General features: G+C 51.0%; 9 protein-coding genes across 9 annotated transcripts; 2 read left to right on the top strand and 7 right to left on the bottom strand.

Moving 5' to 3' along the window:
• Positions 1 to 50: 50 nt before the first annotated feature.
• On the bottom strand, positions 51 to 1,359 carry MRS44_015289 (uncharacterized protein; the record flags this gene model as incomplete). The annotated part of the gene is made up of 2 exons (XM_065619146.1): positions 51 to 800; positions 853 to 1,359. The coding sequence occupies 2 exons, from the start codon at positions 1,357 to 1,359 to the stop codon at positions 51 to 53; spliced, it is 1,257 nt and encodes a 418-aa protein (XP_065475218.1).
• Positions 1,360 to 1,827: 468 nt separating this feature from the next.
• MRS44_015288 (uncharacterized protein) lies at positions 1,828 to 2,240 on the bottom strand (the record flags this gene model as incomplete). Its single annotated transcript, XM_065619145.1, has 2 exons — positions 1,828 to 2,154; positions 2,214 to 2,240. The coding sequence occupies 2 exons, from the start codon at positions 2,238 to 2,240 to the stop codon at positions 1,828 to 1,830; spliced, it is 354 nt and encodes a 117-aa protein (XP_065475217.1).
• Positions 2,241 to 3,902: 1,662 nt separating this feature from the next.
• MRS44_015287 (uncharacterized protein) lies at positions 3,903 to 5,258 on the top strand (the record flags this gene model as incomplete). Its single annotated transcript, XM_046282669.2, has 5 exons — positions 3,903 to 3,934; positions 3,992 to 4,118; positions 4,174 to 4,720; positions 4,925 to 4,986; positions 5,118 to 5,258. 5 exons carry the CDS (start codon positions 3,903 to 3,905, stop codon positions 5,256 to 5,258), a joined length of 909 nt encoding a protein of 302 aa, XP_046126220.2.
• A 2,441-nt stretch (positions 5,259 to 7,699) lies between these two features.
• MRS44_015286 (uncharacterized protein) lies at positions 7,700 to 8,485 on the bottom strand (the record flags this gene model as incomplete). Its single annotated transcript, XM_065619144.1, has 1 exon — positions 7,700 to 8,485. One exon carries the CDS (start codon positions 8,483 to 8,485, stop codon positions 7,700 to 7,702), a length of 786 nt encoding a protein of 261 aa, XP_065475216.1.
• A 3,020-nt stretch (positions 8,486 to 11,505) lies between these two features.
• MRS44_015285 (uncharacterized protein) lies at positions 11,506 to 15,235 on the bottom strand (the record flags this gene model as incomplete). The annotated part of the gene is made up of 3 exons (XM_065619143.1): positions 11,506 to 14,717; positions 14,763 to 14,986; positions 15,033 to 15,235. 3 exons carry the CDS (start codon positions 15,233 to 15,235, stop codon positions 11,506 to 11,508), a joined length of 3,639 nt encoding a protein of 1,212 aa, XP_065475215.1.
• Positions 15,236 to 18,251: 3,016 nt separating this feature from the next.
• MRS44_015284 (uncharacterized protein) lies at positions 18,252 to 19,481 on the bottom strand (the record flags this gene model as incomplete). The annotated part of the gene is made up of 1 exon (XM_046267803.2): positions 18,252 to 19,481. One exon carries the CDS (start codon positions 19,479 to 19,481, stop codon positions 18,252 to 18,254), a length of 1,230 nt encoding a protein of 409 aa, XP_046126216.2.
• A 644-nt stretch (positions 19,482 to 20,125) lies between these two features.
• Positions 20,126 to 21,993, bottom strand: MRS44_015283 (uncharacterized protein; the record flags this gene model as incomplete). Its single annotated transcript, XM_046284350.2, has 2 exons — positions 20,126 to 20,660; positions 20,717 to 21,993. 2 exons carry the CDS (start codon positions 21,991 to 21,993, stop codon positions 20,126 to 20,128), a joined length of 1,812 nt encoding a protein of 603 aa, XP_046126215.2.
• Positions 21,994 to 22,763: 770 nt separating this feature from the next.
• Positions 22,764 to 23,732, top strand: MRS44_015282 (uncharacterized protein; the record flags this gene model as incomplete). The annotated part of the gene is made up of 2 exons (XM_046277598.2): positions 22,764 to 23,116; positions 23,171 to 23,732. 2 exons carry the CDS (start codon positions 22,764 to 22,766, stop codon positions 23,730 to 23,732), a joined length of 915 nt encoding a protein of 304 aa, XP_046126214.2.
• Positions 23,733 to 24,206: 474 nt separating this feature from the next.
• On the bottom strand, positions 24,207 to 26,300 carry MRS44_015281 (uncharacterized protein; the record flags this gene model as incomplete). Its single annotated transcript, XM_065619142.1, has 4 exons — positions 24,207 to 24,368; positions 24,526 to 25,066; positions 25,116 to 25,881; positions 25,931 to 26,300. The coding sequence occupies 4 exons, from the start codon at positions 26,298 to 26,300 to the stop codon at positions 24,207 to 24,209; spliced, it is 1,839 nt and encodes a 612-aa protein (XP_065475214.1).
• Between the last annotated feature and the right edge of the window lie 475 nt (positions 26,301 to 26,775).

The raw sequence follows: 26,775 nt of genomic DNA, 5'->3' as shown, positions 1-26,775 counted from the left end.
CCACGACCCTTCGATTACATGCTCCGTACCAATCCTTATCAGTCTCATAGTCATCTCTGGCCACCAACACAGACCAAATGTCCTTGCCACAAAAGTCTCTCACGAATTACGAGCTCAGCGGTTTGCCGAACAAAAGCCCAACAGGCCGCCCCCTGCGAGTTCCAGCAGGACGAGGAGAACCGAGGAATAAAGGTGTGCAGGATAGCCATGGGGAGATCAGTCCCCTCGCTCACTTCAATCATGGTGAACAGCAGGTTCTCTATACTATGGAACGAGATCTTTTGCCTGTCGACGTCCATCGACGCCATTACGCCGAGCATGACCCTACCCCAAGCTTGACCGCGGGCGTTGGTCCTCTTGCTTCTCAAGATGCTCTGTAAGCGGCTACAGATGAGCCGTGATAGAAGATAGAGCAAATAGTCCACGGCTTTGTGCTCGCTTGCGAATCGAAAGGTCATGATCGTGCCGAGGGGATTCGCGACTATGAAATCTTCCTCTGTCCCAAGATTGGGTCGGGGCAGGTCGTGATCACAGAGGCCATGGTGCCACACATCGAGACGCTGAGATAGGATATCAAATTGGTCTTGTAACTCCTCTGCCGTCAGATCTTGATCGTGATAATCTCTCTGCTGGAACTGGCGAAAGTCACACTGGCGGTTGAGCATCTGCTGTATCCACTGAACAGCTTTGGAGGAGGCCCCGACATCGCCGTAGCCACCATCATCACTGCGGAATGACGCCTCCATCGAGTAGCGCCCGTACAAGTGAGTGAGGCGAGCCAGTATATCGCGGATCGCAAGCTGCGGGTCAAGAAGCCCCTGGAGCTCTGACGCATCAATGGCTGTGGTAGACTTTCGTGTGGGGATTCCGCGTCAGCCTAAAGTCGTACTGTAGTATGCGGGATGCCTTGAACAAGGCCATGGCGTGAGCTGACATCCGCTTAGAATTTGACATGATGGATTGAAGCTTGCGCAAGTGGTGTTGAACATCCCGAATTGATCCAACTATCAGGTCGCGGTAGGCTAGGAGAAGCGCAGTCCCGACCAGCTGCTCGTCGTGGTGCCGGCCTGGCTGCTCTAGCCGATGGGCCGTGTTCCTCATGGCGAGGTCATAGTAGCGTAAACCATCGCTTGGAGAGAGACGCAGTGACTGGGTGATGGAGTCGTGGCCCAGTTCCATATGGCTGACCGAAAGTGCGAGCGCCGCTGCACGAAGGGAGTTGCCCGCTTGGAGCATGTTTAGAGGTGTCCTTTCTCCAAAGATTGTTGGCGCTAGGTGGATTTCAAAGTTCTGTAGGAGGATATCCTCTGTGGGAAGTTTAAGGCTGGGTGCCTGCGCGGGATGAGGACATGGCGGCATGTCGAGCGGTGTTGGCGGGTCGTCTTCCCTGGTTACCAAGAGGTTGCCCCACGGCAGTGAGGCCAGCGCCAAGCCATCCCGCGCAAACCACTATTATCTTGGAAGCTTTGCCGAGCATGTATCCCGGAGTTGAGAGAGAGATTTATCATAGACGCCTCCTCTTCACCATGAACAGGCTCAAAGGGCTCGCCGTTGGCTTCCTCCGCGGACAAAGGCATTGGGAATGGTGAAGTCAGGACCGTGCATGCATCATCGACCTGTTCGGCTGGAGTCGCTTCGCCTTGAGCCTCCGTGAAGGTAGTCTGGACTAGAAAGTCGAGAGCGGTGTCGAAATTGATTCTGGAGGGTGAAAATGCCGTGTCCAAGGAGTCTTCTGCTGCACGCGTGTCTTGCTCAGCTGTTGCTGCTGGAGCTTGAGATGGAAGAAGTGAAGACTGGGACTGTCGCAGCAGAATTTGTCTCTCAGGGTCAGAAAGCTCCCCCCATGCTCAGCTCCAAGTCCGCCTGCTCGTCATCGTCATCGTCATCGTTGTCGTCGTCGTCTTGTTCGAGCTGTTGCTGGGTATCTGCCTCACCATCCCGCTGCATCAGAGGCTTAGCGGCGGGGAGCTTCCCTCTTGCCCTGTTCTTATTCGCATCCCGGAGTCGCAGCGCCGACCATCGGGCCTCTTCGATCCTCTTGGAGTAGTCAGCAGTGGCGGCTGAGACATCCTTGAAGGCGATGCGGCGCTCGTAACCGCCGCATTCGACGCCTCTCTGGACACATGATAAGCACTTGGGCCGCGTTTCATCACACTATTGAGCACACACATATTAGCTAGGTACGATAGTGAATTCTCAGCTGTCAGCTGTACAGCACCTTTCGCCGCCGGTGTCGGCATGTTTGGCAGCCAGTCCGCCTGCGAGTGATGTCTGTCTTCTTGACTCTGCTGGGTGCGGCCGTTGATCCCATATTCAGTAGTGAGTAATTCGTCTACCGTAGGTTAAGGGGGATTTCTGGGTCAGTTGCGAGAAATGGCAGCGCCGAACAGGACGGATGGACGCTCCCTCTACAGCCTGAGGCATCCCTGCATACCCACTAACTTGGTGGAGTGTGCACTATGCTTGCCTATCTAGGCAATTGGGTCCGACGCTCTGCTTTCGCCATGTTGTACCTCGGTTTAAGGACCTCAAATGTGACTTATTCACTGCTAAACGAACTGGTTCTTTTCATTTCATCGTAGTCCTCGGCCACGCTATGCTGGTAATGGCCCGTGACTTGGGCTTTTACAAGGTGCTCCACGCCCAAGGCAGCCGGTCTAGTGGTGATCAGCTAGATGGCCAAGATCAATGAGACTAGCGACGGACGACCACAGCAATTACTTGAAACTCGAGTCAGCACAAGGTAAATAACCCCGAAACCGCTACTTACAAGACTTCCCATGGCCATGTCGCTAATACCAAACTAGGACCAGCTTGTCGGTCGGAGTGGTTCAACTTCTGGCGCTGACGAGGGAACTCATCCAGAAATCACCAGTCCTGATCCTTGATGAAGAAGGTATATTTCATCCCACTGATACCCTTTGATGCCTGAATCATACTGACCATATGCACTAAAAGCAACCTCGAGGATGGATGCAATGACTGAGAGCGTGATACATCAAACCTTGTTCACCAATTTCATGGCTACCACCATCATTGCCATCATGCACAAACTCGAGTCAACAATAAGTGTCCTGAACACTTTCTCTTGCCAGGCGACCCGGGTAGGTACCAACAGGTATCCAGTTTTACCACGACAAGGTTTTGGTCCTTGACCAAGGCAAGGTTGCCGTCTTCGATAGTCCGGCGACCCTTTTCAGTTGTGGCCATGGGTTGTATCATCCTATGGTGAAAGATGCTAGACTAATTGCCCCGAAGACAGGCAGCGTTTGGGGTCCCCCACGTAAAACTGCACTGTGCCGGTGACCACTGGAGATGGAAATAGCTCATGAGAAGGTTATGGTTTCCCAGGGAGGACATTTGATGGTCGGAGTGTGAGTTAACAACCGCCTTGGTCCTGTGCAGAACGGGCCTATGTTTTCCCCGACACAACGGTATACAACCCAGTTAGTTCAGTTAAAAACTTTAATTGGTTGGTCACGCTCAGTCGGTTTAGGCTTCAAGCTGCACTGTCAAGCGCCTCTTCACAACTCTATCATGCACAAGCTTCATATCAAAGAGCTCGTGTCACTTTGCCTCCATTCCCGCCATGTTTTCAGGGCTTTCCTTGTGGCTTTTCTGCTACGCACGCCGAAACCTTTAACGTAAGCTTTAACCATGCCTATGTCGCTCAAGCTTAGGTATCACACATCCTCTGAAAAGGGTCTAGTTGGCTCCGGTCGTCTGTCGAAGTAGATTTGACTTTTCTTTGCCCATTTATACTGAGCCCTCCCCTTGGGTCCATGTTACTCTATTTCTCCTCCACAAACAAACTCAAGCTTTCAATTCCAACTTCGTTTCTCACACAGGTGAATACACCAACACCACTTCCAAACATCTAAATTCCCATTTCAAATATCACAATGACTCCCAAGTCCTATTCCGGAATGGCCAAGTATGTTGCCTCCAGAAATCGCATTTGATCCTCAGAGCAATAAATAACCCTATCTAGTGTGCGTGCGAATGGCGACTTTACGGACTTTGCCATTCTATGCGAAGAGGAAAGAATCGACGTCCACCGGGTCATCATCAGTGGCAAATCTTCTGTTTTTTACAGGGCATGTACGTCAAGATTCAGTGTAAGAAACGACCCCGCAAATGTCCACAGTAGCTTAGAAACTCACTTGATTTCAGGAGGCAACATCTCGCACATACACGATTGACGATTACCCCCTAGCCATTGTCAGTCGCATGGTGGAATACATGTATACCGACGATTATTCCGACCCCGATAAAGAGAGCACGACTGAGGACGATACTGACGGTGGCAAAGAGCTTCCAGTGCTTTTTCTGCATACAGCCATGGCCGCCTTGGCAGACAAGTACGACATTCAAGGCCTAATAGCCTTGGCAACGGAAAGGTACACCAAGTGTCTCGCAAAGGACCGTGATTTTGCAAAGTTCCTTGACTCAATCCCCAACATCTACCACATGCCTGCAGAAGCGTCTCGGCCGCTCCGAGAGGCCGCGGTGGAATTTGCAAGGGCAGAGATTCGGACGGCCATGGACCAGGGGGAGAGCTGGCATGCCATCCAGGAGGTGCTGGACGATTTTCCCGACTTTTCAAAGGAGCTTCTATGCTCAGTGCTTCTAAACCCGTTGATGCCTCTAGAGGGACATTGCGGGCAAAGTTGTACCGGGTGGGGCAAGAGGGTGTCGGTAGAGGTCCTTCAGTGCCGCTGTAAGAAGTGTGGGAAAGGCGGGGCGAGAATAACGACTGAGAAACGGGGTCCTTGGGTCTGGTGATGGCATCAAGCATAAAAATGAAGTAAAGCCGTGAGATGTTCTGGTTGACTTTGTACATGTGTGAAAGCGAGTGATCGTGGCTTTGACACGCAAAAAGAAAACCAACAGGACCGACCGTGGATCGAAACACGGGACCTAGGGATCTGCAATCCCTCGCTCGTACCGCTGAGCTATCGATCCTTTGCTGGTGATAGCGGCTTCGTAAGTGCAGTAGATATCGTTGCACATTGGAAATCGTCAAGTTCAGGTTCGAGTTCAGAAACATTGCAATTAGCCATGGTGTTTTAGAGCGCTTCATTTCTTTGTGCGACGACCGATGCTCTAGTCCAAAGCTTTCAGTGTCCAGTGGTCAGACAGCTGTCTGGTGGCTTCAGGGATCTAACAGATCCACAACGCAAGAGAAGCAATGGGAACGCAGCATCCTGTTGACTGTCAGAGATCTCGCCAGCCAAGCATTGCTTAACCGTAACTAATATCTCGACGATGCACATTGTTCTTCACACCATTATGTGTGTGGAAGTATAAGGAGGATTATCTTATCCCGGTTGAGGTCGAGTTCATAATGCGAAAAACCTTCTGATTTGTCAACTTTGACTTACTGGTGGGATTGCTGCCTACTGTACGTCCTGCCCTTGGCTATAGTTACAACCAGCTGTTGCTCTCAGGGGTAGCAGATATATGTAGTTTACTACTCAGGGTGTTTTTACTAGATTCTTAGGACACCTATTGTGTCCAGCTCGACCTAAGCTCATCAACATCGACGATTTATCCATCGCTACGTATAGACCGTTCTTCGTGTTCTTGAAGTGCGTGGCAAGGGAAGCACCAATCTTACTCTGGTAATCATATATCTTGGCTTCATCTTCCTCACTGCTAAACCTACAACCAGAACTGGATCGCCTGTGATTTGCCTCTTTATCAAGCTGATCGCTAAGCCCAACAATGAATTCATGATACAGTTCTTTATGCACGAGGAGTGTACCCTCGTCCGGTCGAGTGCTATTTATGATTATCTTGTTTCTCCATCTCATGTGTTAACGCTTAGTTGTGCGTTCGTCATTATGCAATAATAATCATTTCATGAAACATCTAAACAAAGTATCGAGTATGAGAAAGCTCGTCTAAAGCCAACCCTAAGGGAGACTGAGCTGATGGATAGTGTTATGCAGGAAGACTTTGAGGGCTCACGCACCAGTCACCATCAACCATGAGACGTGGTGGCTTTTGGCCGACGCGACGCGTACCCTACACCCCAGTGTCAACACAACGCGGCTCGACTGGCACCGAATATCAAGAGGCAATTAATCCAGCAGCTTTCTTCGGAATACGGACATGATATGGCCCTGTTTCTAGTTGCCGGATATGGCAATGGCATCTTTTCCGAAGTTGTGAGGTGTGCTTCTCGTCTTTTTGTTTTCGTGCAGACTTCTACGTCCGCGAAGGAGCCTAGTGCATCAAGGGCGCTTAAAACAAAACTTAGTCTGGTACTAATTTGCTTGCTGCATAAACATGAATCAGGACTTCTTGTCTCGTTTAAGCGTTGTATTTTGCAAATTCATCATCTTCATACCTCGAAGAGACATGCGAGTTCGAAGGACATCCTCGTCAAAGCCATCCTGAATGGTGGCAGCCACAACGCTCAGCCACATATCGAAGCGCGATGAGAGATCAAGTCGGCCACCATGTTAGAATGAGTGTGAAGGGGCAATGAATGGAAAAACAAGTCATCCAGATATTTGGCGATGAAGAAGATTCTTCACAAGGCGTAGCGAGTCCTGGAAACGTCGATCATGAAAATTTCTCTCTTCATATTCCCAAGTTTGAACGTCCCTGGCATCAAAGAGGACAACGTGGCCGAGTGGTTAAGGCGATGCCCTGCTATCCTGCATATCAAGGCATTGTGTTCGCACGCGTAGGTTCGAATCCTGCCGTTGTCGACCTTACTTTTTTGCCCTTTGAAGCAAATCGTTTGCCATTCCGGAGTGCTGATGCTGTTGGTGATGTTTTTGTGGTGCTGTTCGTTGACTTTTGCTGTATTTGGCCGACTTACCTCTTTGGGCCCGCCCTGAGCAAATCCTCATCCGCAATCATCATAAGAATCATCATAAAATATCCAAAGTGGGCCCCGCACAATGACCCGTCTTCTGCCTCTTCTCGTGACCTCCCGTTTAATTCATTGTTCCCTTCTGCATTTCTCGCATCCTTTTCCTCCTCTTTCCGTGTTTTCATCTCACAGCCATCATCTGTCTTTATTTGTCCTGCCTTGCATGCGTGTGTTGCCGCTTTTGCGTCTCCGTGTGCGGACCTTGCGAGCTTCGGCTCGGGTGGGGCCGCCCGTCTCAGTGGATCCCTGGTCGGGCGCTCCGAGGTCCGGTCCTCATGAGCGAAACGTGGATGTTCGAGCCAGATTAACTGTCGTCATGGATCGGATGACTTCATCCATGCTCATTGGCCCCGAAAATGAGTTTATCGGTTCTCTTGGCTGCCAGCTGTTGCGCCGTATGTCTAGTCTCTTCAGTCTCCGCAACACCAGTGTCTTGCCATTTGGACAACAGCCGTGTGGCGTCGTCGCAAGATGGCAGAGGACAGGGCCCAATTCTCAAGACACGACTCTACTGAAATATTATGAAACTGCATGCAAGGGGATTCACAGGCAGTTGATCTTAAATGGGGAAGATGCATTACGATCAAAGCAAGTCACTGTCGATGGACGATTGTGTTGAAGTGCCAATGTATCCATGTATATAAAGTAAAAGGAATGAATCAGTATAAACAAGAAGGCCAAAAGAGGACCAAGTCAACCATGAGTCAAAAGACCGAGGCCGCTGGAAAGAAGCGAATATGTACCATGTCTAAAGCCCAAAAACTCCAGCCCAATGTCGTTGAGAAAAGTGCCGAATGAAACCAATTCCGCTTAGTTCTTCTTTCCACCGTGGTACTTGCCGTCGTCGTAGCCGGTGTCGCCGCCCTCATACTTTCCCTCGTGCCACTTTCCATCATCGTAGGGAGTACCCTCACCCTCGTACTTGCCCTCGTGCCAGGAGCCGTCATCGTTGCGCTTGGTCTTCTCGCCGTGGTACTTGCCATCATCATAGCCAGTATCACCGCCCTCGTACTTGCCCTCCTCCCACTTGCCGTCATCATATCCGGTGTCACCACCCTCATACTTTCCCTCGTGCCAAGAGCCGTCATCCGCGCGCTTGACCTTGCCGCCGTGGTACTTTCCGTCGTCGTAACCGGTATCACCACCTTCGTACTTGCCCTCATGCCACTTGCCATCGTCATAAGGGGTTCCCTTGCCTTCATACTTTCCCTCGTGCCAGCTTCCATCGTCGTTGCGCTTGACCTTGCCGCCATGATACTTGCCATCATCGTAGCCAGTATCACCACCCTCGTACTTTCCTTCGTGCCACTTTCCGTCGTCGTAGGGAGTTCCCTTGCCCTCATACTTGCCAGGGGCCCAGGAACCGTCGTCATTGCGCTTGGCCTTGCCGCCGGGGTACTTTCCGGGATACCACTTTCCGTCGTCGTGGCCGGTGCTGCCGCCTTCGTACTTGCCCTCGTGCCACTTGCCGTCGTCGTAGCCTGTGCCCTTGCCCTCGTACTTGCCAGGAGCCCAAGAGCCATCATCGGCGGGCTTGGCAGTGGGAAGAGCCAGAGCCGTGGCGGCAAAGGCGATGAGAGTGAGGGAGTAGCGCATATTGAAGATTGAAAGAAGAGATAAATTAATCAAGTAGTGGTATGAAAGGCAGCGAGTGTTGTGTGAATGTTGGTGTAAGTGAAAGATGGTTGAGTTGTTGTGTAAGTGAGAGGTGGATGAGGATGATGAGAATGAAGAGAATGGATTGATCGGGGAATCACTTGATTCTTAAATAATAGAATTCTCCTCGCACAAAAGCCTCTGTTGAAAGTTGCCGTCGACTTTCAGCGCAAACCTCCATCTACAACACGGAAGATGGTGATGGCCGGCGCAGCATGCGAGTGTCAAGCCTCTCAACACAACACCTAACTTAGCCAGGGCTGGGGCTCTGTTCCGTCATAAGCGGGTGGAAAGCCTCGTGGTACAGTGGGTTGCTATTTCGGGCTGACTGAGCCTCCGCCAGTTCGCTCTTAGCTGCGCCCAGCGAATCAGCGCTAGCCTCTGGGCAATGGCCTTGGCGGAATCGGCGATAGTCTGTCTGTTAGTGCTCGGGGTGGCTGTGCTGATCGGACAGGCCTGGACCGGAGTCCATGTGGTAATGATGGTGGTGGCATCCCAGAGGCGAGAGGTCCACCCGGACGAGGGCCCCGAGTCTGCCGTGTCTACCCCGCAACGAGATGCCGTGATGCTCGGGGCTGAGGGAGGGTCAGCTGTGCCACGCCTCCATCACGAGCTTGCATAACGTGTGTAAGACTAGCAGGTCGGGCTGGGTAATCTATTGCTGGAGTTGGCAGTTGACGCCGCTGTAACCTGACCAAAGTGCGAGACTGTCGGCCTTGTCGCAGCATCCTCCTCGTATTCAAAGACAATACAGCACGTCATGGCGATCCTTCTTCCTGCGACGCTGGAAGGATTTGCGGGATATGTCTGTTTGTCAGGATGAGCGGCATATGTGCATATCAGGCTGTCAAAGTGTCTTGGATGTCAGATGTAGGCGTGAGCATGTACCCTCCGATGAGGTGGATACTCAGTTCCGTCATCGTGGGCAAGGCCGAGATAAACTCAGCTCGCCCTACGGCTAAACCCTTTAGTGATGGCTCACCGGACCTTTTTTTTAGTAAGCTTAACTCCTCCAATGAGACGTTACTCTCTATGCTTACTGGCGTTCCTGTCCTCAGCCCTACCTCGCAAGACGGCTTAGGTAGCCCGTGTCTTGACCCGGAAATCAGTGTTACCGAAGGGCATACGGGCTGGCTGATGGTGTGCAACCAAGACAAAAGGGTGGTGGCTTCCAAGTACACGAGCCATCTCTCACGATGTGATCAAGAGGCCTCTGGGATGGTCGAATCTTTGCATTCGATTACGTCGAGGGCGAAGCTGTAAGCCTCCTCGCAAGCCCGCATCTGCTAGCCTGCTTTTCGAGCAAATATCAGCACAGAAAGTGCACCACTGCGGCAGATGCCAAGACCGAGCTGAATATGGTCGACCTTGGAATGATGCCGTCGTGCCGTGCGCCATTTCAATAGAGTCTGATGTGATTTCAGCTATGGGTAGCTACTGCGGCCATATCCCATGTGACAATCATACACGTGCGATGCATGATGATAACTGAGGCTCCGTGAGCCTGGTACACGTTACATAGCTACGCAAGACTATTGTGTTCGCCATTGTGGCATTGCTCAACGCAAGAGGACTCTTTCGGCAAACAGTTACACAGCAGGCTATTTCGCCGACAGACCTCGTAGCACGTATCCCATCCTTGAAAATAATGTCTATTATGAAGCAGGCTGTGAGGTCTTGGCTGTTTGCTGTTTTCAGTAAGCAGGATGCAAGTGAGGAGTATGCGTCTGCCATAAGCAGATCCTTCCGAGGGTATACGGGGTGAGATGGAACCTGCCGTTATTTGTCATCCCGTCTGGATGTAGGACTTACTATCTGAGATGAGGGCATGTCTGTGGTTCGAATATCGCTGCCAACTACCTGAAACTGTAAATAGGCTCACCCGATATAAACCGATATATGAATAGGCTTCGTATGCCAGTCAGCAGGCAACGGATGAACTTACGTTTTCAAACGGATGTCCGATGTCCCCGAGTTATGCTGAGTGACGGGACGCGTAAGTCTCTCAAATGTGCTCCAGTTTCCATGTTGCCCGTCTTCGCGACGTCTAGATAAGTTGAGATTTGCGAATGAGCTACCACCGCTGTCGTTTGACTAATCGCCTGAGGTGCTACCTAGACGTATGAGAGATGACAGTCAAGAATAGAATCTAGACCCTCACTATATGGGGGCGAAGCGGGCCTAAGCAGGGCAGTAGAGGCTGGAGGTTTGGAGCACATTGACCGAAACGAAGGTCAACTCACACCAAGGTTGTGCGAGTGTTATTGTTCTCCCCAAAACAACACAGAAACAGCCGATGTGTATGCTGCATGATGAGCAAGGCAGATGCGAGTGGTTATTGGGGAAGTTTAGTTTCGCTTGTAGAACAACAGCGGTTTCATGTGCTGCGAAGAAGCACTACGCGCGTACTGCAACATATACCCGGATACCGCTTTCGTTATTCTGATGTTCAGGAAACTGGAAATTCTCTTTGAAGAGGAACCACGGAAGCCGAAACACGCATGATACCAGCGGAACAAGTGGCTTCAAGGATGCTGATGGGTGACTTGAAATAAGTACATCTTGCGACACAGGCTGGATGCTGGGCGAGAGGATGGGCAAGACTAAAAGCCTACGTGGCAGGGAAAACAAGCGGACTAAATGTAAGCATGGGTTTTCATAGAGTCTCATCAGTGCTGGCGGGTTTTATCCCTACGGCCCATGCCGCGGATCTTGAAGTTTTGGTGACAAACGAAGGGGCACCTAGTGGGTTAGGTATGTTGGGGACGCGGCTGTGACTCTCGATCTTGAGATGAATATGGTCTTGAAGTAATACTTTTTCTGTTTGAAATGATTGTAAAACATCTGATCATTTTTGCAATTCTTTCAACTATCAGGTCTAGCATGGCATGTAAATGTCTGAAATTCCTACCGAGGAGAGAGAACCCAATTGCGTGTGATTACTGCGAGACATACCTTTCCTAATCCTTCTTCCATTCCCGCAGAACATTAGCAAGTATATGATTGCCAGCTGAGGCCGCCAGTTTTGCAGCTCGTTTACACCTCCTCTCCAAAGTCTCAAGCTCAGTATCATTGCGAAGAAGCAGGCACGTAAGATCAAGGCGTTCATGTTCGGCCGCGGCTTCGAGCGCTGTGCGTCCTCCAGTCGCCGCCGGTGGCGCGTTGATATCAGCGCCTTCTTTAAGTAGCATCAATGCAATGCGCAGATGACCCGCCATTGCTGCTTTTTGTAGTGCTGTTGCCCCATGGTACGGACTTGCCGGGGCATTGACATCGGCGTCGTGCAAAAGCAGAAACTTGACCATGCGAACAGATCCTCGAGCAACTGCCGCTTGGAGCGCTGTTTCGCCCCACTCTGGACTAGGAGGAGCGTTGATATCTGCTCCAGCTTCCAGTAATATATCAACGAGCTCAGTTTTTCTTGATGCAGCTGCTCCTTGAAGGGCCGTCCTGGAATATGGACCAAGGGCCGGGGAGTTGACGTTGGCCCCGGCTTTGAGCAAGGCTTGTACTGTCCAGATAGAACCCTTCGCAGCAGCGACCTGAAGAGGTTCACCGTGATCCGAGTTCACATCAACATGGTGGCTCAACAAAGTACGGACAAGGTCCTCGTTGATACTCCATCGTCTCACTGCTTCCAGAAGGGGAGAGTTTCCCTTCATACCCAGAGGCTTGTTCACGCTGACCCCATGTGAAAGTAAAAGCTCGACCATCTTGAGCGAGTTGTTGCGGACCGCCTGTCGGAGTACTTCCCCGCCAACTTGACCGCCAAATGTCGGTTTAGCACGTAGTATAGCACGCGCTATATCTAGACTATCTCCCTCGACAGCGAATTCGAGCGGTGTCTTGCGCTCGTGAGTTCTGTTCACATCTGCACCGGCATCCAAAAGGCAGCACACGATGTCAAGGACACGCAGACTCGTCGCAATTCCGAGAGGCGTCTGCTTCCCCCCGCAGCCATTTGGATCTGCTCCACCGGCTAGCAGCGAGTGAACCAGGTCACGGTTGTGATTCGCAATAGCAAAGCCGAGCGCTGAAGACCCTTCTTCAACCGATGATGGCAGATTGAGGTTCGCTCCCCTTTCAATCAGCATCGCAGATACCCGTTCATGACCAGACTCGATTGCAGCTTGCAAGGGTGTTCGTCCGCCGCTTTCAGAGGATGCAGGGCTATCAACATCAGCCCCGAGCTGAAGCAGCAGTTCCACCATCTCGACATTCTTGCTGGCAGCGGCTGCTTGAAGGCATGTGCAGCCATCCGTAGGCGCAGGTGCAGCATTGATATCAGCGCCAGCATTGACCAATAACTTGACCAAGTCGATGTTCTTTGATTCGACAGCTGCTTGAACTGCGGTGCGGCCTTCGCAAGAACTTGGGAGGGCGTTGACCTGAGCACCAGCTTTGAGCAGGCACTCGACCAGATCCTCGTCTCCCGATCCTGCAGCTGCTTGGAGAGCGGTTCTCCCTCTTTTGTGATTCTGAACGGCACTGTTCACGTCTGCCCCCTTCTTCAGCAATAGCTGAACGAGCTTGACGTTTCCTTGCGCCGATGCTAATTGCAATGCAGTGCCTTCACAGCCTCTAGCATTGACATCTGCGCCCAGGTTCAAGAGCATTCGAACCAGAACGACATTTTCCCTTGCCACAGCTGACATTAGTGCCGGTCGTAGCCTGCAAGTAAGGTCACAATGATCCAAATAGTGTTCTTCTTCTTCCTCGTCCTCCTCCTCGCTGAGTTTACCACTGGACATGAGCCTCGGGAAAACCTCTCTGGCCGGGAAGCCGTGAATGTCTGCACCGGCTTCCAGAAGAACTTGTACCATCTCCATATTGTCTTCATTCGCTGCCCGTTGGATTGGCGTTTCAACAACATCGGACCATTTCTTCTCTGCGGAAAGTTGGCATACATCTTGATATGCCTTGCCGATCGGGCAATCGACGTCAGCTCCCGCTGCGATCAAAATCTCAGTGATCTCTATGTTGCCTCGGCTTACTGCAATTTGCAGTGCCGTGCCTTCGCCCACGGACATTTCATTCACCCGGGCGCCAGCGTCCAGCAGCTTCTGAACAAGGTCTGGATCCCCATAGTGTGCTGCCAAATTGAGCATCGTTGTCGGGCGGTCCCAATCTCGGCCTACTGCGTTCACATCCGCACCCCCATCAATCAGCATTCTCGCAATGACTGAGTTCTCGTGGCGGCCAGAGATTGCACTGTGGAGAGCTGTCCTGGAGGCGGGGTGGCTATTCTGATGGTGAACATTGGGACTGGCTTTGGCGTCCAGCAAGACCTTTACAAGGGAGACGCTTCCTTGATCTGCAGCTACCTCCAGGGGAGTTTTCTTTTCTGGCGTACCAGCAAGAGTATTAGGGTCAAACCCTTTCGCGAGAAGAGCTTTAACCAGGTTGACTTCTCCAAGTCTGGCAGCACTCACTAGGAGGTTGGAGGCAAAGATCTTGGTGGTGGGGAGCGTACTTCCGAGTAAACTCTCCAAAGTCCAGAGGTGTCCACTGTCGATAATCCACCTCAAGAGTTTGTCGGTCTTCGTGTCGGATAAGAGGTTGTTGGAGGAGAGGTAGACCGTATAACGGAGCAGTTGAAACACTGCCTCGTGTCCCGAGGCAGTTGAAAGCCTTTTTACATGGTGCACGAGGTCTCCGTCATGTCGATCGATGGTGATTTCCTCCAAACTCGAAGAGATTCGAGAGGAATAATCTGGGTTGTCCGGATCGATGAACTCGTCTAGGCACTCTTCGAGAAGCCCTCTAGCCTCACGGCAACTCGGATCGAGCAGCGAAGAAGACTGTGCCTGTTCCTCATTGGCAGAACTCGGGTCCCAGCCTAGCAACAGATCCAGTTCATTGTTCGGGATAGAAGGAAGTGGCTCGGTGCCAAGGTCGCCGGAGAAGCCCATCGAGTGCTCCCATTCTGTCGGATTGTAGGTGGATGGAAGATTCATAAAAAGGGGGCTAGCGTCCACGGTAAGACACTCGACTATTGTTGAGGGACTGATGAGCGTCTGATCAAGACAAGGATTCAGCAGATTCAACGTACTGGATGACTCCACAAAAGCCTGAAACTGGAACCACGGTATATGAATGGTTTGGATGCCTGTGGGAAATTCTCCTGGTGGAGTACGAGCAATCACGCCGGTTGAAAGATCCGTTGGGATATCTAACAGTGTCAGCCCATGCTTGTTTCCCGATTATGTTTGAATACAAAACCCGCCTGATCCTTCTCTCATGTCGGATTGGGAACCAGTATATCTGGCTGTCTCTTTTCTGAGCTTCTTCCACGGGATCAACCTTCCGTTGATGAGGATCTCGGTCTCCTTTCCCTCCAACTTCCGCTTCTGAACTTGCTGGGCCGCAACTTTCCACTTCTGGTTGGTTGAATTCTTCTCCATTCCCCAGTTCTTCAACTTTCGAACGTACTGGGCTTTGCTATTGACACGTTAGAACACTGCCTGCTGTGGAGACCATGTCAGACCTGGCTCGGAACCCATGCTCATCTTCCATGAGTCTCATCACCTCAGCCAGTGTCATTTTCTGGTTTAGGTACAGGTCAGAAATGACTGCTTTGAGCGATTCCCACTCCTCTGGAGTGATGCTTCTTGAGCCTGCCATCTTGTTGAGAGAGCGTGTGATTGAATTGAAGGAGTGCGGTCGTTGCTGAGAATTGGGTGTTGTCATGGTGCGGTCCGGGCCCTCTTTTATAACCTCCAAGATGAGGCCGGAGGAAAATTTTGGCTCGATCTAACACCGCCAAAGAAACCCAGAATGATCAGTGCGCTTTCTGCGCCGATTTCATTGGTAGGGAACCCTGTGGCGCCCCCTGACAAGGTTATATGTGGTTGCCAGAATTTGCGACCAACACTGCGTTCTTAGCGTGGGAGAAGGGGCCAAGGGGCCAAGGGGCCAATGACGCCATGGAGTCGTGTGCAGAGTTGATGGATGCTCTGCTTCGAACAAGAGATAGCCGAGGTGGCTACTTGAATAGCCTAGCGGACGAAGAGATTGAAAATATCTTCAATCAGATACAGTATGGGCGTGCTATGGGGATTGTCAGCCGAGCCCATGACCAACAGTCACTCTTCGCCTATGAGAACCCCGCGATATCTAAAATCGTTTGCAAGTTTGTATAGCCTTTGAGCGGACGAGAGAGTCTTCTGAGCCTGCTGTCCGGGGCATATCTCGACCCAAGGGCCTATAGGATTGTCAAGAAGATCTGCATTGGGGGCATGGCGCTTCTGTACTTTATTTCTCGCAAGCGTTCAGGCTACCCTTTTTCGAGATCGACCAATGGAGCAAGTCCACCATGACCTTGAAGTGGCTTGGCAACACATCAGCCAGTGAAATTTTCAACCTCTTTACTTTTGTCTTCGCTGTTCCGATTTTGGACACGGATCCCTTAACAAGAGTCCAACTTTGAAGCTTTTTGTCCTAGGTCATTTCGCCGCTCTTGATATGCGCCATCGAGGCTTCCCGCACCGGTAACCAGGCGACTCCTCTGACTCTGCCGTCGCTGCTCTCAGTCCGAATGCAAATCCAAGGCATCGGTGGAATCGGGCCATTGTATTCTATCTTGACTGCACTATTCTCCTATGAGAAGCCCACAGGACGTACTGTGCCTGTCGAGGTGGTCAAGTCATTGGTTCCCGACATTAGGCTTGACTTTGTGGTTCCTACTGGCTCCAACTCCTAATGCCCATGCATGGCATAATTATCCTGGAATCTGGCAGGTTACAACTCTGTTTTTACACCTCTATTTAATGTTCTTGCAGTGGCGATCGCTGCAGGCTTGAGAAGATGGAAGTGCAAACGTCAGCCGAAAGAGGACGATGACGAAGCCATCTATGACCGATGTAAGATGAAGGATATGGAGTCAATCAAGGCGGTATATACCTACGCCTTTACCATACAGGTTGCGGCATACATTGCCTCTCTCGCATACGCATGGCAAAGTCCGGGATCGACACCTGCAAGATTTCCCTAGGCCTGCCAAACCCTTTCAACGCGCAATGCCGCCTTTTAACCTTTGCTGAAAAGCTGGGAATCTTTCCCAGGAGTGACATGGCATTGGCCATGACAGCGTTTGCGAGGAGCAATCTCTACTCCATCTGGGATTTGCGTCAGCTTGGATATATGAAGACATGTGAGGCAGTGAAGGCAGCATCGATGTTGTTGCTGGTCAGTTTCTGGCCGGATCTGGGGCCACGTGGGCTGGCTTGTGGTATTGGCGAGAAGACAAGATTGCTGGGTTGATGCGTGAATAAGGAAATAAGCTGAGATATTGAGCTGGACAAGATATAGATGTCATTAGGGGTATATCTCATCATGTACTATTAGCCTGTGGTAGTAGTCCGGGCCAAAGATCACAGTTCTCCTCCACTTTTCTAAAGCTCCCAGATCAACAGTTGCAAGAGCACAATGTGCAACAATGATCTCGTTCACATGTTCAGATCATGTAGAGAATTATGGCTCCCCCTCATCGTTCATTGATGGCTGTTATACAACGGGTTGCACCTGTGAAACAGCTGTCAGGTATAAAGTTGATGGATGAACCTACCAGTAAGGGTATGCCTGACATACTGGTATGGTATAGCATCAGTGGCGTTTACTATTAATTGTAGGAGTTGCACACTTGTGGGAAACTTCCATCAGCTAATATGTCTCAGCTAATGCGTTTCGTCACGGAAGCATTGTCTGAGCTTGGATCATCGTCCAGGTACAGCGCCTCCTCTACACGCTGTGAATACGACTCATATGCCGAGTCTAATATCCACACTCGGGTAGCAGCAGACTATAAAAAATCTCCCAAGTCTGTCCAGAAACCATCGACTGTATAGAATCTGCAAACCCAACAACCTCGACGAATCGTCTATCCCCCTTCGAAGATCAATCCAGACCACGCATCCAGAAACAATGTGCATCATCCTACAAGTATACTACCACTGCTCATTCTGCGATTTTGTCATAACAACACGCACCCACTATAGATACTGCCAGCATCCGGGAGACAAAGACAAATGCGTCATCCACCCCAGGAAGTTGAAGAAGCAATTCTTCTGGACATATTGCAAACGCTGCAACCCACGATATTGGGGAGACCCGGCGCTGTTGAACATTCCACTGGGGGCAGATAGGCCGGTTGAAGAATCGAGAGCGGCTTGATGAGCAGGCGGTAGGGAGTTGAGTTTGATGCGTTCGTGGGCCAGGCATGAATTCTTGCGAAAGCTTGGTGGGATCTTTTGAGGAAGGGTTGGTTTCATGTGCGACCCCTGCTATGATTAGCGCTACAATGTTCTCATTTAATACGTCTGCCATTACACACCGGCTTCTGTTCTGATATGGATGTAATTTTCGGTCATTTTTCTGAGGCTGCTTTAATGTCAAGTCAAGAAAGTAGTGGATGATGGAATCACTTGTAATACCATACGACGAGGGAGGCCCAGATGGTTGAGAATAGGTATTAGTCTGAAGGAGAGAGTACCAAAGATGTGAATCGAGATGCCGAAGCCTGTTTCCACTTACTCGAGGCTATGTCAATGGGCAAATGTAGTAGTGCAGTGTTGTCAATCTGTCAAACGAAGTACAGCCAAGGAAAATGAAGATAAAGAGTGAAATACCAAGAGAGGGAATGAAAGGGAAAAATAACCAGTTGGCTATCCAGTCATGACCGAATCACACTGGCGTGATCACCCAGTTCCTACTCGCCAGTCTTCCACACCTTCCTAACATACTCTTCAACGTCCGCGAGAAGCTCTTTGGGTCTCTCCATGGCCCCGAAATGACCTCCATGCTCGTGCTGGTTAAAGTACACGAGGTTGCAGGTCTTGGCTGCCCAGCTTTGGGGAACTGGGAAGACCTCGTGCGCAAAGAGGGAGTAGCCGCATGGCTTTGCAACATATGGGAGTTGCACATGGGTGAGGTTGGTGAGCACACTGATCCTCGCAATCTTTGGCTTCTCATCTGGGTTGCCCATTCCGCGGTTGTGGTACATGGCCCGAGGGTAAGTATCCGTCAGCCAATACAGTGTCACTGTTTCGAGGATCTTGTCGAGGGGAGGGTCTTGGTCAGTCCATGCAAGAATCTTCTCTCCGATCCAGCTGAGCAACGCCAACGGACTGGCACTCAATGCCAATCCAATTGTGGCACTTCGTGTCCCCTGCAACAGTCCAAAGGCATTTCCGGTGTCCAGGAACTCCTTCGCCTTCTCCAATGCCTTCTTCTCCAGCTCATCTGTGAGAGGATCGTCTTTGTCCAGTGGCGGGATACTCATCATATTGACGTGCATGCCCTTGCAAGCATCCGAGGTCATGGCAAGGAACCGGCTAACGAAGCTGCCAAGGTCGCCGCCCTGGGCAAGATAACCAGAGCCAAAGCCCAAGCCAAGCATCAAGTTGTTTATGGCGCTGGCTGCCAGATCAACGCCGTAATCGACATCGACGGGAGGACCGGATGAGTAGGCGTAGCCGGGAAGTGACGGGACGATGACGTGATAGGGCAGATCTTGGGGAGTGTACCGCTCTTTGAGGATGTCAAGAAGGTCGAGGAACTCGCAGATGGAGCCGGGCCAGCCGTGGAAGAAGGCGATGGGGATGGCATCAGGCTTCTCCGAGAACAGAGCCAAGAAGTGGATCTCAAGGTCGTTGCCCTGTGAATCCTTCACCGAGGCCTTGAAGTTGGGGAAGGAGTTGATGCGATCTTCATGCTGGCGCCAGTCAAACGTGTTTAGCCACTCTTTCTTTGCATTCTCGAGCCAGTCTCTCTCCATTCCATACCTGCGACCAGCGTTGGTGTTTTCAAAGACGGGAGGGGCAATTGGGGAGAGCTCGAGGAGCTTCTTGAAGTGCTGGAGTTTCTCTTCGTCGACGTGGGCCTTGAATGGCTTCACGTCGAGGGTTGCACCGGAGGGGAGACTTGCGTAATGAGCCATGATTGAAGGAAGAGAATGGAATGATTGAGAATGAAGAAGAATAGTGTTAATGATTGAGGTGAATAGGGTGAATGATGAGTGTAGAGTGGATGAATTATCTCAGTGAAAGCCGGCCAAAGTCGCCCCTTTATGCCAAATTTAGAAGTGACAGCTCAGAATATTGGATGATTCTTCAAGATTCTCCAAAGTTGTAGAAATATCTAGAATATTCTTTCTTGGAGGAGTCGTTCAGGGATTAGCGCTCAAGTGCTTATCCTGAAAGCCACAAAATGAGGGATGCGGGACAGACGCATGTGGATAAACCACGCGCCCGATCGTTATCGATATCGTAATACACAGGAGAGTTTCTCCTGCTATTAAAATACTGTTATCATGCACCTTGATTGATATTGGCACAGATAAAACTGCTCCGACAGGGATCAACAAGTGTTGTATCGTCATGGCCGGGATACGCATTATCTAGGCAGCAGCTCTGTTTCAGGCACCGCCAATGTCTTAGATACTTGAGATTCTTCCCCCTGTTTGAACGAGACGTATTGTATTCATTTACTCATAAACTTCATGTCGGGGCTAGCTTGGAACTGTCCTACTTCTCACCTCCTTCTGCATCCTTTCCCTCGGTATCATCACCCTTGCTCTCTTCCTTAGTCTTCTCCTGCCTGGCCCTTTTCATCATCATTCTTACTCTTCTCATCTAGCTTGGCTTGGATCTTAAGCAGAGAAGATAGGTGAATCTGTGCCTCTTCGGTCATCGCCGCGTTGTCGGGGTTCTCGGGATCATTCAGTTTCTCCAGGAGGGTCTCAAAAACAAGCCGGTGTGTCTCCCATCTATCCTTCAAATCATCCTCTGTCTCCGCTTGCATAGGAGACTTCTTCTTAGTCTCTTTCTTGTCTACCATTTTGATGGATGTTCGCGCGTCGATGATTCCTGAAATGGGTGCGTCCAGCTTATGCCTTCTTCGCATATGATCAACAAGATTCCAGCGTCGAGGAAAACCGTTTCCTGGTGTTGCTCGCTCACAGCCTTCTTGCGGACAAAGAAATGGCTTATCGCCGTAGCCGTGTAGTGCGTGAGCCTCTCGCTCGTGACGAAAGAGGCAAGCGGTGGAGGAAAAGGAAGTGCTTTGGCAGCCTGGAGCTCTGCACTTGTACGGCTTGAGGTGGGAGTCGATAAACTTGCTGGAAAGAAGAAACGTGAGCGTTCGAACGGCACTTCAGCGTGATTAAGTACTTACTCAAATGTGCACTTGAGCTTGGCCGGCTTGTGATTGCAGCCTGCTTCCTTCTCCCAAGGGCAGTGATACAAACCATCCGGTCCTCGGGTACCTTTGTACAGTGGATGTTCTCTGCCGGGTGGTTTGCTAATCAGTGCCTTGCGAACAGGCCTCTGAGTTAGATGAGCTGGGTTCATCGTATCACTGACAAAGAGGGTCTTGATAGCTTGGGAATGATCATCAGCCACTGGTTCAACGGGGGGTAGGTCATCCTCCCAGAGAGGACGTGAAGGACTGCTAGCCTCGAAAAGTCGCATTGGGGAATCCGGTACTTCGAGGAGGAGCTGTAGATTGCTAATCTCTGCTGCAGCTGCTGGGCTGGATGGCACGATCGTTCCGTGATGCTGGAAAGGCTCGTCTGGCTCGAAAACAGGCCAGTCTGGAGAATCCTGAGGCGTGGGGATGCTGTGTACTCCCTCACATTTCTCGGCCTCCTCTGGCTGTTCATCATAGACGGACTTCATCTCTTTATATGTCGAAATCTGCCGTGGATCTGTTTCCTTGGCATTGATGTCTTGGCCGTGTTGCTCCTCAGAGTGTCGCACGAGGCCGCCTTCATCATTTGGAACTTGAGCGTCAACACCTGTGACTTCAATCTTGATTGATGGGCCGTAGGTAGGCAACCAGTGATCATCAAGAGTGGCCTGTCCTTCATTGCAAGTGATCTCATTTGAGCTGCCTGCCCTGGAACTCTTTTGATCCAGTTCCATGCAGCTGATTTCTGGCGATGGGCATGCTGTTGGATTGGCCTGGGGTGATGTGCTGGGCTCATCCTCTTTCACTGTGGGGGTGCTGGAGATACCAACGGCGTCTGTGTGACCGGCAGGATGTTGAGTCTCAGGTTTGGTGTCACTCGACGAGGTTTCATCTGGTTGGTTGTGTTGGGTCTCGGTACAACGCTTCTTGTTATTTGGAGGCAGCAAGACTTGGTCCTCGCCGTGACACTGTGGATCTGAAGGCTGTGGTGGCTCTGGAAGGCCAGCTTCCCGTGGCCGCTTTCTGCTTGCTGGTTCCAGCAGTAGCTGTATGCGATTTGCAGGTGGGCGTCGTCGTTGTAGTGATTCAGACAAGAAACCTTGCTTGTGATCCTCCAGCTTGATGAACCTCTGATTTCCTGGAACGACTGGCTCTGAGGGACATATTTCTTGCTCAGACCGTGTCAGCAGCAGCCTGTTCTTGCTCTTGGCCTCGAGCAGCACCGTCTGCAACTGGGAGCTAGACAAAGGCTGTGGAGTCATTTGCACAGAGGCGAAGGATCACCACTCTAGTCCAAGATTAGAGCAGAGTATGATCGTGGACTAGGAGGAATAAGGAAGTTTCGTCCGTCGGTCCGGAGCAAATGTCAGCCTATTCTCAAGGGTACAGCCGGGCGGGGGTCAAGCCAATGGTCAGCTCTGGAGGTCAGCCCAATCATCACGTCTGAAGGCGTGGCCTGGTCTTGGCTTTGACAGGGATGCTTGGGACCCGCCTGGTCTGATCTGGGGGAGGGTCGTCATCTTGGATGGCTGAGTTGGCGCAGCCTTATTTGTTGGTTGATGTGCTGCCTGGATATCGTAGGGCTGGACCAGACGCTCACAGAAACGCCAGAGACGACTCGAATAAGCTTTATTCTTTAGCCTTGGAGCCGGTAAAATTGTTACAGGGGTATGCAGTTGCCGTCCCCTCTACTAACACTACCCAACGTGGCTTCAGACTACGTCCAGTACTGTTTCTTCATATCGTAAAATGCTGGCTCTAGCCAAGAAAACCCCACAGCTTATTTCACATTAAGTCGTTGCCCAGCGTCAAGGGACGCGAAAAGGGCTGGAATACGAGCCTTGGTTGGCTTCCAAGGCGGCGCAGCAGAACCAACAGCTGGCGATTGGTTACGATATGAGCGAAGGATCCCTGCTAGCATCATGTTACCCAACCCAAACGTGCTGAGAGCGAATATAAAGATGGTGGCATTCTGCCTTTCCAAGTATGCTTGCAAACAACCTTGTTCACGGCCGACAGGCGAAAAGTCGCCATGACGAGCACCTCCACAGACGTTTTAACAGCATCCACTCCTGGATTCACCACACAGACTACACCGTTGCGTATCCCTCGTTTCACTCCGGGACCAGGCTGCGTCAACGCTTCCAACATCTTCTACGAGACGGACGAATGCTCCTGGGGCACCGGAATAGGCCTATACAAGCCAGATACGCACACGTGTACCTTCTTTGGGATTGACGCAGTTCGGGATGAGCCAAACAACGATTGCCTCCCAGGTTATAATGATATCGCAACAGAATGTCCTGTTCAGTACACGGTAGCGAGCACTTGGGATTGGGAGAAGTCCAACGACGAGACGACTCGCGAGATTTACTGCTGTCCAACGTGAGCCCCCACGAACGTCCGCACCTGGTGTTTACTAACCTGTGAAAAATGCAGTGTCTATGATTTCAAGTGGCTTGGAATGGCAACCTTGACAGACAACAGAGGCAGCTCCGCCAGTCTGACAATCTCCTCATGCGTCGCCAGGCAACCTTCATTTGCTGGCAGCCCTCCATGGGCGCTGAACATTAGCTACTGGTCGACATCTGGCGACAGCATCGTCAGAGCCGGGACAACCGCAGAATTCGACTCCGAGACGGACAAACTAGTAGCTTCTGCTGCCACGATAGCCTACGTGATCAACAAACGGGGCTCAACTTGTGTTCCGGACTGCTCAACTCCCTACACGGGTGGAGTTTGGCCCCCACCGGTTACGGGGACATCGTCAACTCAGCCGGTAAATGATTCGCCCCTTAGGGGCATAGAGAACTTTATTTATCCAATTATTGGAGTTGTCGGGGGTCTCGCACTTCTCTGTACTGGATGTTGCATTTGGGGCTGCAGGAGAAGGAAAAAGAAGGAGAGGGCGAAGGCACGAAGACAGGCATCAGAGGCAGCGCCAGAGGATCCAGGGGCAATACAAATGGGAGGTGTAGAGGGAGCTAGGAAAGTCGACTAATGTCTAATGTTTAATTTTAATACGCCTTTATGGTAATGCTGTTCTGACTTGCTCACTCTGGCTTTTGAACTAGATGGCCATCGAGAAGTATGGAGCCGCATCCTGTGAAGTTGGCCAGAAGAGCGGGAGAATAAATTTACTGTTGTTATATCTAGGGTCTTATCTACTTATCAAGGAGTCCATTGCTGACCCGAGAACTCCGTAGTTGTCGCCGCTCTGATGTACGGCTGGGCCCGTCACGCGGCCAACCAAACCTACAACCTTCTCGTGAGAGAATGATTCCGATCTGTGAGTATAATAAGCCACGTATCAAAAGATATTGAAAAGTTTTAACTTCGTCTATCCAGGGCTGGCCAAGAGAAGGCAAATAGCTCAAGTCGCTCAACCGTTGGACCAAGGTCTTGGGTGATTACTGTAACATGGAAGACCCAGCGTGCGCTGGAGGCGATGACTAGATAGCTCACACCAGCTAATTTAAGCTGTATCCTGCGGATGCTGCTCAATTTGTTCGATTCTCTCTTCGCTCTTAGTTGCATGTACTGACATGTTGTGGTAGATTTGACCATAGGCTTTAGAAACAGCCATGTCAGCTTTAAGTCGTTTCTCTGCTACAAAGCTCGCCAGCCCTATAGTTGACTGAAACAATATGCTCCGTATCTCCAATATCTCCAACATGAAAGGCCATCGCCATCCCCCTCGCCATATGAACCAGCATGTGGCAATGCAGCATCCAAATTCCTGGGTTGTCTGCCACCAATGCTAACACTACATGTCCCCTCCGAGGAACAGTTACTGTGTCCTTGCGTAGCGGAAAGTCTAGATTGAGGCCATTTGGAGGCTGGTCACCAGAGTAAGGATTATAGCTGCCCCAGCCACCACGGCCTTCATCCCTGTAGGACGAGAGAACGTAGAAGGAATGCCCGTGGAGGTGAAAGGGGTGGGCGCCGTCGTCGAGGTTGTTGATGATAATGTCCACTCTGGTAGGCTCGTCTGAAGCCAGGCCAATGAAGGGGACAAGTTGGTTATCGTCCCAATCAGATCTGTTCTGGGCAAGCAACGGAGGGTTTTGCGGTTTCCAGGATGTATGGTTGATGAAACCAACGGGCTCGTAATCCAAGTGTGCCAGCTTTTCAGTTTTTGCATAAAATACAAACGTCTTCTTTGCTTTAGACGGGATGTCAGAAAATCGCGTGGCAGCGGTGAGATTTTGAAGATTGAGGGCTTGAGTTGCGCTCGGGGCATGATGCTCTTTGTGGCCATACTCGCCTCTCTTCCCTTCAAAGATCTGAAAGCTTTGTGTCGGATCCAATGCTGGGTTGGGGTACCCAAAGTTTCTATAATGAGGGTTAGAATTTCACAAGAAATAGGGAACTTTCCACTCACTCAGAGTCCAAGTCTATGCCCAGCCACCGACCCCCAACATAGTCCTCAGTCCACTTGACATCAACATCTACCCTTTCACCAGGATAAAGTATACCGATGGAATCGCTTGCCTCTGCATGAACGCTGAACCCACCATCTACGCGAACTGGCTGCATCGTCGCTCCGTCTATCTGCACGCTGAAGCCTGCGACTGAGCCCGTATTGATAAAGCGCAATCTTGTCGCCTTCTCGCTAGATGGATAGAATAGTGGCGCAAGCTCATGTACTGCAATCTGAGAACAGACAACCGGCCTAGCAGGAACCGCCATGGAGCAGTTGAAGCGTCCCCTCCCATTCACTAACAGAGAATCTGGAACTGGCTCATTTCCTCGACTGCTGGCATCAGCGTACCAAGCCAAGACTTCAGTCTGGTTTCTATGAAACCAGTCACTGACCATAACCAAGTAGTCCTCTGGCGGTGGGCTTGCTTCTTGAGGGGAATGCACGATCAGACCTCCCCAGAGCCCGTCAGCTCGTTGAACGTCGGAATGGCTATGCCACCAAAAGGTACCATGTTCATCGTCGCCAATCGTGAAATTGTAGACGTAATACTGGCCAGGTGGGATAGGGCATTGTGTGATCCCCACAGCACCATCCATCAGGTTCTGGTCCTTCATCCGAAGGCCGTGCCAGTGTAGAGAGACACCCTCTGTTTCAAGGCCATTGTGGATGTGCAGCACAAGTCGGTCTCCAGACCTTGCCTCGATGGTTGGCCCTGGGAACTCATCTACGGTATTGTGTCAGAATCAAGTGGAGGGAACAGAAACGGCACTTACCGTTGACAAGATATGCTCGCTTCTCAACTCCATCTGGCGATCTGAGTCCAGCCGAGATGGTCCAGTTGAAGGTCAGTGTCGTTGAAGCCCTGGATGCGTGTTCTTCTGGATGCAGCCAAATTCCAAGATGACCACCCTTTTTGGGACCTTTCGGGGCTTTTGGGGCTCCTATTGATGAGAAAGCGGCGCCAAAGGTGCATAGTAGCGCAATAGTGGCAGCGACTGTTACCAGACACCAGATACGTCGCTGTGCAAACCTGGCGCACCGTCTCACTGTACGATGCGACGAGTTAGGCCGTGTCTTTGGATCTTCATCTTGCAGCTCAAACTCGTCAAGAAGACCGTCGTGTTCCTCATCGTGGGCTACCATGGTTATGCTTCTGTCATTGTTGAGTTGGACACAACCTCGGCTTCTTGGTGATTTTGGAGTAATTGAGCGATATTCGACTTCAGATCCGTGCCGTATTTCCGCAGCGTCACGTGTGAGTGCAACGTCCTTGTGATGCTGTTGATAAGTAGATCTCGCACGAGATGCAACGGCTCAACGTGATTGGTTGTTGAGTTGGCGTTTCACATGGACCCAGTTTGCATCGGTCGGGGGAATAAGTTAGCATATAACATCTCCTCCAGATCCAGATGAGATCTGCATCTAGAGTTACAGCAAGAGTGGTTTCATTTATTTCCGCGTGATATCGTCTGCTAATCACAAAAGGCGGATTTGAAACGTGAGAGTCGGTCCTTATCAACCATCTCAACACTGAGCAAACGACCGTCATTCTCCACCAAACGACATCGGGACCCTTGATAGAATCGCCAAGTATATGAATCCACCATGTTGCAACATC

The sequence above is a fragment of the Fusarium solani genome (genome assembly GCF_023522795.1).
Source record: "Fusarium solani strain SB1 chromosome Unknown bctg00000011, whole genome shotgun sequence".
NCBI lineage: Eukaryota > Fungi > Ascomycota > Sordariomycetes > Hypocreales > Nectriaceae > Fusarium > Fusarium solani.
This window is presented reverse-complemented; position numbering and strand designations above follow the sequence as displayed.